Genomic DNA, 14,753 nt, shown 5'->3' with positions numbered 1-14,753 from the left:
GGGTTCATCTATACCATCCCAGTTGAGCCCATCATCTTGGGGATAGCTAGAAAGCCTATCTGAATGAGTGCCAGCTGGAAATAAGGCTGACCTGATAGCTAACCTCAGGCAATCGTTTCCTCTATTCTTAACGTTTACTATAGCATGTTTGTTCCTATAGTAGGGAGGCAAGGCTAGGTATGACCCGCCTCTGAACGGCACGTAGTTGGCTATGTCTAGATAGACATTATCGATTTTATCTACAACCCACCCGGACCCCAAGTGTGTGTAGCGTTCTAGGTATTCTCGTATCTGCTGAAAACTGGTATCGATTGATGTATCAATGGTCTCTGTATGTGTGGCGACCTCTTGTTGACCTCGGAAGTAAGGCTGAACATACTCAGTGGCCCCTGTGGGGCCCCCAACCTGCTTATCGAGCGACATTTTCACTGTGATCTGAAACTTGATACTTCCTAGGTTATTTAGTTCCTGGTTGACCTTATCAGCTATCAGAGGCTTGATATCTGCAATGTCTATGTTTCTATCAACGTGCATGCGCCAACCTCTCAAATAGTTGCCCACAGTGCGCTCAGTGCGCACGAACTGTAGGTCAATAGCTCTATTCTGTCGTAATAATTCTACAAGCTGTGGTTTTCTCATACGGGAATACCCGCCTAAACCCAAATCGTGTGCCTCGGCTTTCAGTTGTTTTACAGTGGAACGTGCTACGGGGGCATGTGATAACAATGCGGTTAACCCGGCTCTCCCCAGGTTTGAATAACCCGTGTATCCAAGCTGTTTTGCTTGAGCTTTTAATTGTTTTACTGTAGGAGGGGCTTCTAAACCTAGTAATCTCAACAATGCTGACTTCCGCATTCGAGAATACCCGATCACACCTCTCTGTTTTGCGACCCTCTTCAGCTCGCGTACAGTAGACATCGTGTTTACACCTAAGAGAACCAATGTCTAATTGCTTCACAGTAAAGGGAGGTAACCTTTTCACGCACTGGCGTCTATCTTGAGCAGTCGCCTACGTTCTTTTATATAGCCTTTTTTATTCTCGTAGATGAGTTGATGTCTGACTACGTTCGCTCCGTGAGCTTTACATAGACAGTAATGTCCTTTAACCCCGATACCACACACAGAACACGTGTAGTTAGGACTTCCCATATGGAAACAACAGAACCCCTGATTCCTGCATTTCCTACCACAGGCCTCGGTCTTCCCCATAAGTATGTATTCGCATCGGTATGGAGTGGGTCTCATGTTTACTTATATAGGTATTTTAATTTAATTGCTTCGCAACCAACGCAGTAGCTGCTATACCCAACACTATGAAGCCCAGTTCACGATTCATTTGTCCCTTGGATGGTGTGTAGTACTGAGCGAGTGTGGGTTTATTGAGCGGTTCCAATTGTTTACCAGTTAGTAGATAGTATTCTTTCATTGCTTCATCGACATCGTTGAATGTTTTAATGGCATGGTTTTCACGCTTGAGTTGTTCGTTAATAAAATCGATCCTCTGGAGGCGTTTTTTAACGTACTCGTCCTGTGCTCTTTGTAATTTCTCAGTAGCGAGATCGTGTCGCTTCCTTTCTTCCTGTATTTCAGCCGCGTGATCATCTCGTAGTTTCGAGAAGAGGAAATTACTCCCGGAAAATGCCAGGGCATTCACTAACGCCCCACCGACCATCATAGCTATCGTGGCCATCCCTATATTTATTTCATTATATTATCAGGTATTATTCCTTGTTTTACTAGGATGTCTTTTGTGGCCATCGCCATACCAAGGTTCATTATGAGCATACCCATATCCTGCAGGTTGAAATCTAGCTTGATAGTTGGTTGTTTAAGCACCATTTTAGTCAACCGAGCGTACCCTACTGCTAGACTGGCTACCACTGTGGCGTGGTATGCGTCGTTGACGAACGTTTTCCCCTCAGACATTATGTATATGATATAAAATATTAAAATTATAACATGATATGCGGGTCGACAGTGGGGCCTGCCGGCGGCGTGGGGGAGTTTCCCTCACTGTGGGAGGGTACCCCCACGTATAACCATGTTATAACCACGGCAGCAGTTACACCTACAGCCAACAACAGTCGGGTTGGGTTGGTCACTTTATGTTGGTTACACCACCGTTTTTTACCGGCAGCTACTCTCTTAGGATTCTTCTGCCTGGTTACTGTGGGGGTCACTTCCCTCACTGAAGGGGTCTCCTCCACTGTTGGGGGTACCTCCTGTGCAGCATCCATCTATGCTATTATTATTATTTTTTCTCTCAAATTGACAATGTTTTGCCGTGATAATCGCCGCCGTCACTGGGGCCAACAACATGCCATATTTGTGGTACAGCCCGCAGCTGATAGAGCTCACGGCGTGTTCGATAAAAGGGTCTTTATCTAGGTCCTCCCACAGGTAAAGTCGGCGCTCTGGTGGAATGGGAAGGAAGTGTGATACAATACCGGTGTATATCTGGGTCATAGCCGATCCTATTGTCTTTGTCATTTCTGCTCCGAGCCGGGACTCGTATCTAGCGTACAGCTTATCGATTTCTTCGGCTGACATTTTATGAATTTTATCCGGAGTGTAGTCTCCAAAGTAATGTTTGGCTTTGCCGCCAACAGCCAACGCCACCAGTTTCTCTCGCTTATCATCAGTGGGGCCTGCCGGCGGCGTGGGGGATACCCCCAACTGTTCGAGCAATTCCTCACACTCCATCTTATAATATAACAAGTAAGATTTAGTTTTAACTATATAATACCCGATACAGACAAAACACAGAGAAATGAAGGTTAAGTTGCACACGACAAATACTTCAAATATCATAGCTATATGCTTAGCTTTGCTTAGCTTTTGCTTAGCTTTTGCTTAGCTTTAGCTTAGCTTTAGCTTAGCTTTGCTTAGCATACTCTATATGCTACTGGTTGGTCGGTCTTGAGCACGAGCTTAGCGTGTTTAGTTTCAGCGAGCTGTTTCTTCACCCGTTCCCGTTCTAATTTGCTCATCACATCGTTCTCTCTCAAACACTCCTTGAACGAATCCCTGTCCTTGCAGTGAAATAAGGCCACCCATCGCGTCTGCTCCCTGAGGTCTTTCAACACCGAGTTGAACTTCTGCGTTAGCACCCAGACGCTGTGATTTGCATGCCGGCTGGAGAAGGCCAGGTACGATAGCATGTCTCTCTTTTTTGTTATCTCGCGATTAGCGCTGCAGTCGTCCAGTATGAACAGCGTCGGTTCCCCTTTAAATTTCTCGTGAAGAGCTTTCAACCAGTCCTGCAGGCGTGTTCCAGGGTTGATTTTGTGTACGTCCGGGTCCGTCATCACCCAAGGTCGCGCGTACGATTTGTTCATGCTCAGAGTAGGGCACATGATAACGATGTTATCGAACACATCCTTGTAGTAACCCTCCAACATATCCAACACGAAAACGGTCTTCCCACAGCCAGTCTGCCCGCACACTATGGCGCAGTGTGGGTCAGTGGGTAGTTGTGGGTACACCCGGGGGGTGTGGGGGTCTCCCCCACTAGTAGATGGCTTGCACGAATCTCCCATTGTCTATATTAAGTTGCGCGTCCATAATAACGTACAGATATAATTTCAACTTACCAGCGGTTTGAGCCTTCTTAGTAATCTGGATGGTTATCCCTTCGCTGCCGTTATCTATACGGCGCCCGCTACCGTGCAGTTTATCATCATCCGTGGATCGCATGTCCAACCATAGGGCGTACTTGGTGGTCAGGTATTCACCGATCTGCACGGAGCCGAGGTCCAGGTCCTTTGCTATATAATCCCCCACTGGTAGCTTTTTTATCTCATCCCACTGCTGGTGTGGTCTCATGCCATGACTGAACAGCTGGTTGGGCACGCCCTCGATGGTCACTTCCACCTTTTCAATCTCGGGGTTGAAAAACTTCTCGCTGTCCCTCCGGAATGGATCGTAATACTCCACTGGGACGACCAGGATACCTTTCATCGATCGCGCCGGCACGTTCAGGCTGATATTCCACACAGTGTCGCTCTTATCTCGCACGACTGATCTATGCCTCAGTACGCGATCGTACAGGATAGCCATCTTCCCAGAGTACTGGCTTCGAACCTGCCTGGCCAGATCCGGGCTAGTGACCATGTCAAACTCCAGAGAGATGTTGTCTATGGCATAACTGGCCTCATCACCGTTCGGCGTACGCACTACTTTGCTATAGTCGTTAAACGTGAGCTCGTATTCGAGCCTATCACCCAGCGCGGCCTGGTAAAACGGCGCGTGTCCCGTGAGCAACTCGAAGTCGAGCGGCGCGCAGAATCGATTTCCGTATGCTCGAGCGATGGCCTTTTCACCGTCCGATAGCTTGTCTTGCTGGTCTTGCGTGAAGACATACCCTATGCGCGCCCGGGTTGATTTGCTGATACCCTGGTACACATCATTGACTCGTTCTCCCTCGCTTTTCCAGAGATCCTTGTAGCAGTGAAACACGTCGCTGTCGTCGATGCTCAGCACCTCGTTACCGCTGATCTTGACGGTCGTTTTCTTGATGATAGCTCGACCCACGTTCCGCACTAGCTCGCGTTTGTCGTTGTCGGAGGTCAACGTGATATTGAACGCCAGTCGAACAGTGCCTGGTACAATGAGGTCATTCTCACCAAGGTTTGGAAATCTAACCAGCAGAGTTTGATTCTGGTCTATCTTGCTGGGATTGTTGGTGATGGTCACCGACTGTCGCACGGCTCTGGCCCCTAATGGCTCTCTCAATCTTCTGAAAGGATCTAATTTTCTACCGTACATTGTTATATAAAAGAAATATATTTTTAATACTAATGGATGAAGACATAGATATGACGGAGATGCCGGGCGCTAGTGCCCAGGCATTCGATGATGAGCAGGAGACCTCATTTACTAGTTCACCATTGAACCAAGAACTCTTGGAAACAACGGTAAATGATTATTACGAAAGTTTAAGAAGAGATAAAAACTACGTTGAACCACAGGGTCGATACCATAAGAATTTTTTTATTGATACAAAGGGTGTTCTACGCCTTAAGTCTGACCCAGGGGTTGACCTCTTTAACAAGAGCAATAAAAAACCACTGGCCTTGTCAACTCTAGCCAGCCGCCATGGTGTCGAATTTATCCGTACAAATCTAAACATGAATGATTACGGTGGTGCAATACCTAAGGCCGTTAAAGAAGATCTGCAAGCTACCAGATCCCACCTCACCACTAGAGATGAAATGACACCACAGCGTGCTACAGAAGCCTCGGACAGCATAGAAAAACTGTTGAGCACCTACTGGGACAAACCGTTACCGGGGTTTGACTTTCCGGTAAGGGAACTGCGCGGCTTAGACGAAGCCGTGAAACGCGTGCGTGGAGAACTCGTGAACAACATGGGGAAACTGAACGAAATCGACGAGCACATCGCTAGGGAAAAAACCAAACTCAACGAAACTGAAAACGATGATATGAAGCGCCGTATCAATGAACGACTACGCGATTTAGAAGACGAGAGACGTACACGATTGGAATCCGCTTCCTCGAATCGTGAACAGCTTCGATCCCAGATCAGTCGTATTCGGGAAACAATCGATAGAATACTGAACGAGGATACAACTTTAGCCAACAGGATTCGGATATTGTTCCGGGAGCAAGGGATCACCATCGCCAGCATTCTGACTGCATTGGGTTTCATTATATCAACCCTGGTGGTGTCACTGACAGGGGGAACCCCCACACCTGCCGGCGGGGGAACTCCAAGTGGCGGTGGTGTTAAAGACTGGATAAAAAAACTCGGGGAAGGCCTAGCTAAACTGGCTGGTAAAGCCGCCGAAGCCCTTCCCGGCATCCTGGGTAGCATCGTCTCGTGGTTGTTGAGCGCTCTGTCTAAAACTGCCATGTGGCTCAGTCAAAACCTGTGGGCAGCCATCGTCGCCGTGGCGGGTCTGGTGTACGTAGCGGCTAAGAAATCTTTAACCAAATAAGTCCCAAAGTTACCCCACCAACCACCAGGGCCGTTTTATTATCAATATGCTGCTGATAAGGGGGTACCCCCACATGAATATGAGAGTGTGTGGGGGGCACATGAACTTTAGACTCCGGGGGCGGCGCAACTATACCCGTTTCACGTGGTGGGATGTGTGGGATATAGGGGATGTTAATATCGGGGTTGATACCCAACTTTTGGTCCGCCGTGGCTATGACTATTTTGTTGTTATAACCCACCACTTTTTTTATTCTCAGTTGCATATCACTCGGAGCCATGTACAACCCCACGCCGAACACGTAATTGACTTTCGATCTGGCGTATTCTAACACGTTTTGGTAACGGTCGATGGCCCTCGGGAGATCAACTGGAGAATTTATAGCATCCTCAACGTTGGAAACGAACTGTTTCTGAGCGTCGTAAGCAGTTCCCTTACCGAGGATGTTGGAACGCGTCATCGACTGCGCACCCAACAGCGCCCACACGTACGTTCGAATCGAGTCGTTCAAGCGTATTGTACCAGCACGAGTGAATTCTTTCGATGTTTTTGAGATCATTTTAGTCCAGGCTGTGGCTGCATCAGGATTGGTTTGCTTTATACAGCTGACATGGATCTTTTCATTCGTTGTGGGGCCTGTAAATGTATGCCGGTTTGGGTTGTATGAACCATCTTTAGAACCGGCATAATATGTTCCTGACCTGTAGAAGTACACGAGAACTATACCGAGACCATGGTTCACACCAGGAAGGCGAAAGTCTTTATTCGTTGGAATCTCAAACTCCCCACAAATACGTTCATAAGCGCGTCTATCATAGGGGTTATTCGTCATACTCCACGCTTTATCTTGGGGAAGAGGAGCACTTATTTCCTTCAATATTCGTCTCGTTTGATAATAAATATGAAACAAAATAACCGCCTTACTCAGTTCGTCTATACCGTAGTCTGGTGTCACACCCGACCCTGTCGTCGCACACCACACAGCAAAGTTGAGTTGGTTCTGCCAAAACTGCATTGGGTTTTGATTCCAGTTTACCACCGCCTGCGCGTTATTAACGGACACGACATATTTTTCAAAGATATTAATAAAGGTTGTTTTAAACCCCGTACCATCTGCATTCACCACGATTTTCAAGTGTGCTAAATCCATATTATAATATATAAATTATATATTATAATATGTACATAACACTTCCAGGGATAACGAGCGGTGAGGCCGTTCAGCTGACGCACGCGATCGATAACACGTCAGGTCAACTCGAAGTCGCACTCTGCGATATCACCTACCTACCGCAATGGACTAACATTAATATCAGCAACAATAAGCTGTTCGTCAGTGGAACTCGCAGCCAGATAACTGACGGCTACTACAGCGTGTGCTCTCTCAACGACGAGGTCTTCAAACCCCTGGGAGCCGAACTCAAGATGAACGACTCAAACGGCACAGTGGTGTTAATCAACAACGGAAGAACCTCCTTGAGGCTCGGCCGACCATTAGCGAGGATACTCGGTATGTCTCCTGACGAGATAAAACCAACAACAACCGTCACAGGCACGAAGTTACCCGACCTAGTACCGTACCGAGAGCTGTACATTCATCTCGATCAGGTGAGCACAACGTACAACATTCAAGGAGGTCACCCTTCCACTATACTGAGAGCAGTGCCGGTGAAAACTGAGAAATTCAACGACGGTAGAACCGAGTCGTTTTCACCACGGCATTTTAAGAGATTAACCCAGGGCAACATACCTGAGCTGACAATATCGGTGTTAGATATAAATCATAATCCTGTAAATATAGGATACCTCAGCTTAACGCTTCATGTAAAATGACCAGCGCACAAGGGCCCGGAGTGAAAAAATGCGTTAATATCGGGATCTCCGACCTCGGAGACACGCGCGGTTTCGACGCTCCCGGAGTAGATGGTAAATCGTACGCCTTGCAACTGAAAAACAACATTTACAAACGCGTTGAAATCCCCTCCGGTGGAACCCTAAGTGATATGATAGATACCACAAGAGCAACAGTCAACACTAAGTACGCCCTTGTCAACACCGGTGATAATAATTGGATAATATACCCATCGTTCGGGGGTAAACTGTTCGACTTAGACGATGTTGAGAGCACTACCGTCGTCCAAAACAAACCATATATGCTCGTCTTCACCGAAGATAACAAGTGGGTGTTGTTACCCGATAACGACGACTGGTTTCTCAATATTAGACTCGTCTCCCCTTACGTGTTTACGGATAACAAAGACAACCACCTAAACAAAGTCGTGAACAATGGAACCCTGCTCGTGGCTTATGTCCCAACTCAGACGTAGCGTAGTCGTCAGCCCAGTCAACACTATGGCAGCCCACATGCTATCGAGTAAACCGGCCATACAAAACGTGACATTGCAGTTGGTGTCTGAATTCGAAGGCGTGGTCAAGATACTAGAGAGTCTACCGGCAAACTCAACACTGATCATCAAAGTCTACCTAGGGGAACCATCGGGGAATGATGTCGAGATCGTGAAGGGAATCAAACTCGGGTGGGTGAAACGACACCAGTATCAAGTTTGCAACGTTTACGTGCGGGTGGGTGTTGGAGCCGACACCAGTATGGAGGGGGTCAACGTGATCGTGGAAAACAAGATATCACTAACCAAGATCTTCCTGCCTGACAACATACACTTCATGGGTATGAAGTTAACCCCTGAATTATTATCAAAAAACCAGTTGGAAATTATATTGTAATAGTATAATAATGACCAGTCATCGTCCCAACACTACGCTTAACGACCTAGGAGACACGGAGGGCTTCGATCAGCCTGGTGAGGAAGATGAATTATACATCCTGCACTTCAAAGACAACGTGTACAGACGGGTGTCGTTATCAGATTTAAAAGAGCCTAAATGGCTGCTCAACTTAACAATCACCTCACCTTATATCACATTAAAAGAAGAAAAGTGGGGGTACATCTCTAAGATTAGGAATAACGGTATCTGGCCCGGGGATTTCATTACGGAAAATAAAGCAACAGTCTCGATAGATTCTCGTATTGGAGAAAAAAGTGGGTTAAGTTCTGACACAGAAAGTAAATTAACATTTAGCAGTAAGTTTTTTTTACCCAAGGAGCATCTTGATCAAATAAACTACCTCTACACAATCATCATAGAAGTCGTCTTTACGTATTTTAACCAGGAAAACTCCTCGAAAGGACGCCAAATTTTACCCGGGTTGACAATACACTGGTATAACGAACACGTAGGTCAATATTGCCGTATTGTTATACAACGGAATAACCCGGGGTGTCCTATAAACCGCTTAATAAGCCTCCCTGGGGTTTTTATTACAACAGAAAAGTCTATTGGCTTCACACCTATTATCATTAATTATGATCTATCCCTTGTAGGCTTCAAATTCATTCGTGAAATATTAACTGAAACCCAATTAAAATATTTTTCAAAATATATATTATAGATGGGTCTGTACCCAGTCGTAGAGGAAGTAGCGAAGACGCTGGAAACCGTAGATGGGTTCCGCTTGAGGCAGTTATGTGATGTGAAACGTCAACTAGAACAAGACCGTGACACGCGGAAAGCACTATGTAAAAAGTATAATAGAGCTTTCAATATCGTGGACGGGGCTGACACTACCCTTATGGCAACCAGCATGGGACTAGGGGCGGCAGGTGTTGGGTTGTTGGCTACCATCGTGGCTGCACCTATAGTGCTAGGTATTGAAATAACGGCAGGGGTGGCAGGGTTGGCAGGATTGGCGCTTAAGTTAGTATCACGCAGACTTAATCGTAAGGCATTGAAACACGACGAGATCAGGGTTCTGGCCGAAGCAAAGCTGAACACAGTGAGTGAGCGTATTTCCACAGCACTCTCTGATAGTAAGATCTCAGAAGAGGAGTTTCGTTCAATCCTCTCTGAACTCAAAAAATATAACGGAATGAAACAAGATATTCGATCCAAGTCTCGTAAGTCTGCTATCAGCAAGGACGAGAAAAAAAAGTACATAGAACAGGGGATACAAAAAGCCCAGCAAGCCTTTATTATGAACACCAAAGAGATCGTAGGCGGTTCACGTTAAACTGTTTCATCGATATAAACATGACATAGGCCGCCAAAGTGAGGTATCTATACCAGCCGGGGGAACACGAGGGCGATAGCCGTAAGCGAGCCACCGATCCTATATGGTCAGTCAAAACTTACAACATAGATAAAGTGGATATGAAAGCCGACGAACCTAACTTATACTACTTGAGGGATGGGCCGGGTAGGGGGTTTGTAAGAGAAGAATTATTGATCGTACCGTACGGCACAGTGTTACCTCCAACCAATACACGGTAAACTGTTTCATAGACACCCAACCTTTTTGTAGTAGGGGTAATAGTAGCAAGATCTAAGGTCCCAACCAAAGCCTTATTTACTAAATACGGCTTTGTAGAGACATTTCTTGAAAGTGGTCCAGAACCCCTATTCCCTATACTACTGTAACTTTTGGTTTACAATGTAGGATTAATGCTTAATGTGGTGTTTTATCATTCATGTGATTGGATAGCTTAGTGCTTATAGTGCACACTCATCATGCTAACAGTCCTGATTCAATACCCCACATTGCATGAAGCCAGTTCCAGGAGTCCAATGTCATGACAGCACCTGTCGTTGTAGGTCCATCAGTTGGCAGCACCTGGGAAGCAGGAAGGACAGCATGCAGGAGGGTGTCCAACATCAGGCGGGAGTCTGGCATCGGTGAAAGCAGGGATGTTCTGACAACACAGGTGCTGTTACTGTCAACCTCGTATTTCTCAGATACTTGAACAAATAATAGTCTATGCCCAAATCAGTGGTTTGAACATGAATGAAGAATAGATTGTTGTATAAGATGGTGATGCTTGACCAGAATCTTTAGAAACTCAGACTTGACTAGTGGCAACAGTAGGTGACAGACATTCTGAAATATGAAGTACCCAAAGATATGGTTGTTAAACTTCCTGCCTGCATTCTGAGATGAGTTGGGACTTAGAGTTGCAAAAAAATTTCACATATATAGAGCATATATACTTCAGATGAGACAATTCAAGCAAAAAAAACAACACTACTGCAGTAGTATTGCGATAGGCGGTTGCTATAGACAATTGCTATCACAATAGTATGTTGCAGTAGTCTGTCGCAGTTGTAATAGTTGTTTCCCCCATGATAGTAATCTCTTGTGTATAATAACAGAAGCTGCTCAAGAACCATCCTTGATATCTCCAGGGTATACGTTCCGATAAGTCTCCACTATACTCTGGATGAATCTACGGCTCAGCTCGAGAATATTATTACCTCTTTTTACTGGCTCCACATTCTCACAGTAGCCAATCAGCTAAGCCACCGTTACAGGTTGCCAGTTTCAATAGAGATAGTGGTCACATCTGCGAAGGTATGTTCACAGTGCGACTCAGATTTGGGGGAACTCCTACAGACGAATGGGCAGGTCTGAAACTTTAAAAAAATATACGCAAGAACTTCTACCTCTTTAAGTGAACCTCTGCATCTTTAGTGTTGCCAGATTTAATTGGTTATATGATTTAAAAAGCAAAAGTGAGTTATGATTGCTATGCTCAACTTCCCAGTGTAGAACACATGATTGGCTAAAAGGCTAACCAAGGGAGGTGTTAAATTCATAGGGACTGAGCCATAGATGCATCCTGGGTGTAGTGGAGATTCATCGGAACATATACCCAGGATATATCGTGGATGCTCAAGAACCACTTTATACAGATTCCCTTCTAATTCCTGGTTGGGTATAATTAAATGGCAGAATCAGCACAGTGCTTTCTTCTTCCCTTCAATATCTTGTCTTTGCTGTCAAAAATTTGAAAACAAATGATTCAGGGTGGTGATTCATATGCTAAAAATGGGAACTATGTCAAAGTAGTGTGTTGGGACATGAATCATATTGCATGCATATTATTTGCATGCGAATCATATCGCAGCCTCACTGTATTTTTACATCTGTCCTGCCGGTGTGAATTTGGGTTTCATTATGTGATACAGTGGTAACACAGCATCAGGAAATGATTGACAGTTTGTTGCCACAGGTCCTCTTAGACTTCCTGGACATGCATCCTCATCCAGAACATCAGCCATTGCTGGACCTCAGGGTCTCCCCGGATATGCTGCACAAGATCTGCAATATCTACAGGAAACCCATCTCGTATTACCATTGAAGATCACCTTTTGCTGGACCTCCGGGTCTCCCCACAGATGCTTCACAAGATCTGCAATATCTACGGGAAACCCATCTCGTATTACCTTTGAAGATCACCTTTTCCTGGACATCTGGGTCTCCTGGATATGTTCCACAAGATATGCAACATCTACAGGAGTCCATCACACCTGAACATTTCTAGTCCAGAATCAGTGAATGTTTACAATGGTGGAAGGTGTTAAACTTTATGAAACACGCTGCCTTGGGGCTGACAGGTTGTGCATTTTGATGAAAATATGCATAATAAAAACATATCAGAAGGCAGACTCAGTATATATCATCGTCATTGTGACATGTTTTCTTTGTGTAAGTTTCATTCAAACACAATTCACATACTGTGAAATATTCAAAATATATGTAAAAAATATTTTTCATAAATATTGCAAATATTTACTTTCAGAAGTTCCGTTAACATTTCCTGCAAGTACACTTATAGTAGGCCTATTGGGTTCAGTTTGCACAGCTCCAGCTGGTGATTAGGTGCCGGACTCTGAGGGTTTTGAATCCCAAACAGGACTCAACCCAACAGAAGTACAAGAATCTGTACTGTATTGGGAACTAATCCCAAATATATAATGTGTGTAAAATGCGGTGCTATTACTTGTTGTTGCCTAAACTATTATTATTCCAATTTTCATTGTTCATATTCATGTTTAGCTTCTTGGCTTAAACTGTGACATCTCTGAAAGTTTGTGGCAAGGACCTACCTCTCCTCTCTTATCCAGCTAGCAATTTATTTTTCCAGTTGTTCAGGCGAATGTTCATTCATTGGATCATATATGAATAAACAAATGCATTTCTGTTTGTCTTTTGTGTGTTTCCAGTAATGCGCATGTTTTTCCATTTGGTTCATTAGTGGTGTTCCTATTAACTGAAATGTTTGAAGATTGATTGCAGTGGCCAAACGATGAAGTAATTCATCACATTTTCTCAAAATCGAACACAAACAATTTGGGAAACACAGTAATCGAGTTTGAAATACTTGAAGATGGAACTCATCTAGAATGTTGTGAGGCCTTGAGAATGTGTTTAATTCATAGAAAACTCTCTTGACTTCCTGAAAAGTCATGACTGAATATTTCTTAAAGTCTCTGGGAAGATAATGTTCAGGATGTATCAGTCATCACTTTCAAATGGCAAGTTGCGTCATTTTATATTGGACATGAATTAGCAAATGCAATTAGTGCAGTTTCTAAATATAACAAGAAACATTAGAGAATCAAATGGTCTTTTTCTTTATATTTATCTGCAATCGTAGCCTGAAGCAGAGACCCAAGAAGTATCAATTATAGAACAGGCTTTCAGCAACCCATGCTTGCGAGAAAAGACGACTGTGCTTGTCGTAAGAAGCGACTATCACTGACTTTGTTGACAAATGTCATCTGTTCCCAATTGTGCAGATCAATGCTCAAGCTGTCTAGATTGTCTGGTCCAGACTTGATTATTTACAGACAGCTGCCATATAGCTTGGAATACTGCTGAGTGCGGTGTAAAACTCCACCCACTCATTCTAAAGAGGAAAAACTACAAAATTATGTTTACCAATTTTTTGATAATTGCTCACACATAATGAACCAATCATCAATTGTGAAACTTCAACAAATTCCCAAAAGTGATCATAGATCAGTCAGTCTGCTGAATTGCTCAGACTTTCTTAAATGTAATTCTGACAGCCTCCATGGTCTAAGAACATCTGCTAAGCAGGAGGAGCATTAATGGTTTATTCCTCATCTGTGTCAAACCGAAAGAGGATGGTGAGTAGCCCAGTTTGCTAGTCATGCTGAAGACCCAGGTTCAATTTCCTCAGATGGGAACAATGAGCCGATTTCTGGTGTTCCCATCATGGTATTGCTAAAAGTGGCGTAAAAGTCACTCAGTCATCCAAAAGATGTTATGAGATGGTATTTGTTAAGGCATTGCCTGACACACAGATAAAAGGACTGTGTATGTATCCAAGTTAAAGTGCAGGGCCTCGTTTCACAAACGATCATAGCCCTAAGGAGATTGCAACTCCCATAATTTAACACCGACTTACAACTGTCTTTATAGCTTTGAGGAACAGGGCAAACCGCAGCATCTCTGTGTAAAACCAGTACATAGTCCAAACTTGTGCAAGCATATACAAGCACATGCACGGCTGTATCTATGAAATAATCTTGATTGAGATAGTCAGGATCATTTCACTTTCTATAAACTAGACACAATATCAGATTAAGAATGATCCTATCAAAGTACATCAGATTTTAAGGCAGTTTTAACTGGCAGGATCCTTGAATCCTCAGAATCCCTGAAGCATGAGATCTTTAGACTGCTTGGTCCGCTCTCATGAACAGAATAGCCATGAAAGCCATAAGTTCACATAGTGGCATACCAAGATCATTATTGGGTTAGCCTGCATTGGATCCTAGACAAGCAGATTCTGGTCTTATCAAGGGACATAACTTAAGCACTTAAAATACACACTTGCTATGTACTTACATATGTGATTGGGACCCGTGAAGGTCTGGGGTAGAATATGCCTTCAGCAACCCATGCTTGTC

At 44.4% G+C, this 14,753-nt stretch overlaps 1 protein-coding gene across 1 annotated transcript in view; it reads left to right on the top strand.

Annotated features, from left to right (window-relative positions):
* The window catches only part of LOC137257913 (serine-rich adhesin for platelets-like), a 33,259-nt gene extending 20,244 nt beyond the window's left edge, over positions 1-13,015 (top strand). Inside the window, exons 10-11 of the mRNA XM_067795416.1 lie at positions 10,629-10,738; positions 12,044-13,015. Coding sequence (XP_067651517.1) covers positions 10,629-10,738; positions 12,044-12,172 — 239 coding nt within the window. The 3' untranslated portion in view covers positions 12,173-13,015. The remainder of the gene's footprint in view (positions 1-10,628; positions 10,739-12,043) is intronic.
* Positions 13,016-14,753: the final 1,738 nt, after the last annotated feature.

Source organism: Haliotis asinina, chromosome 12, assembly GCF_037392515.1.
Source record: "Haliotis asinina isolate JCU_RB_2024 chromosome 12, JCU_Hal_asi_v2, whole genome shotgun sequence".
In the NCBI taxonomy this organism is placed as follows: Eukaryota; Metazoa; Mollusca; class Gastropoda; order Lepetellida; family Haliotidae; genus Haliotis; species Haliotis asinina.
The sequence above is the reverse complement of the archived record's forward strand: the minus strand, read 5'-3'. Positions and strand labels throughout refer to the sequence as shown.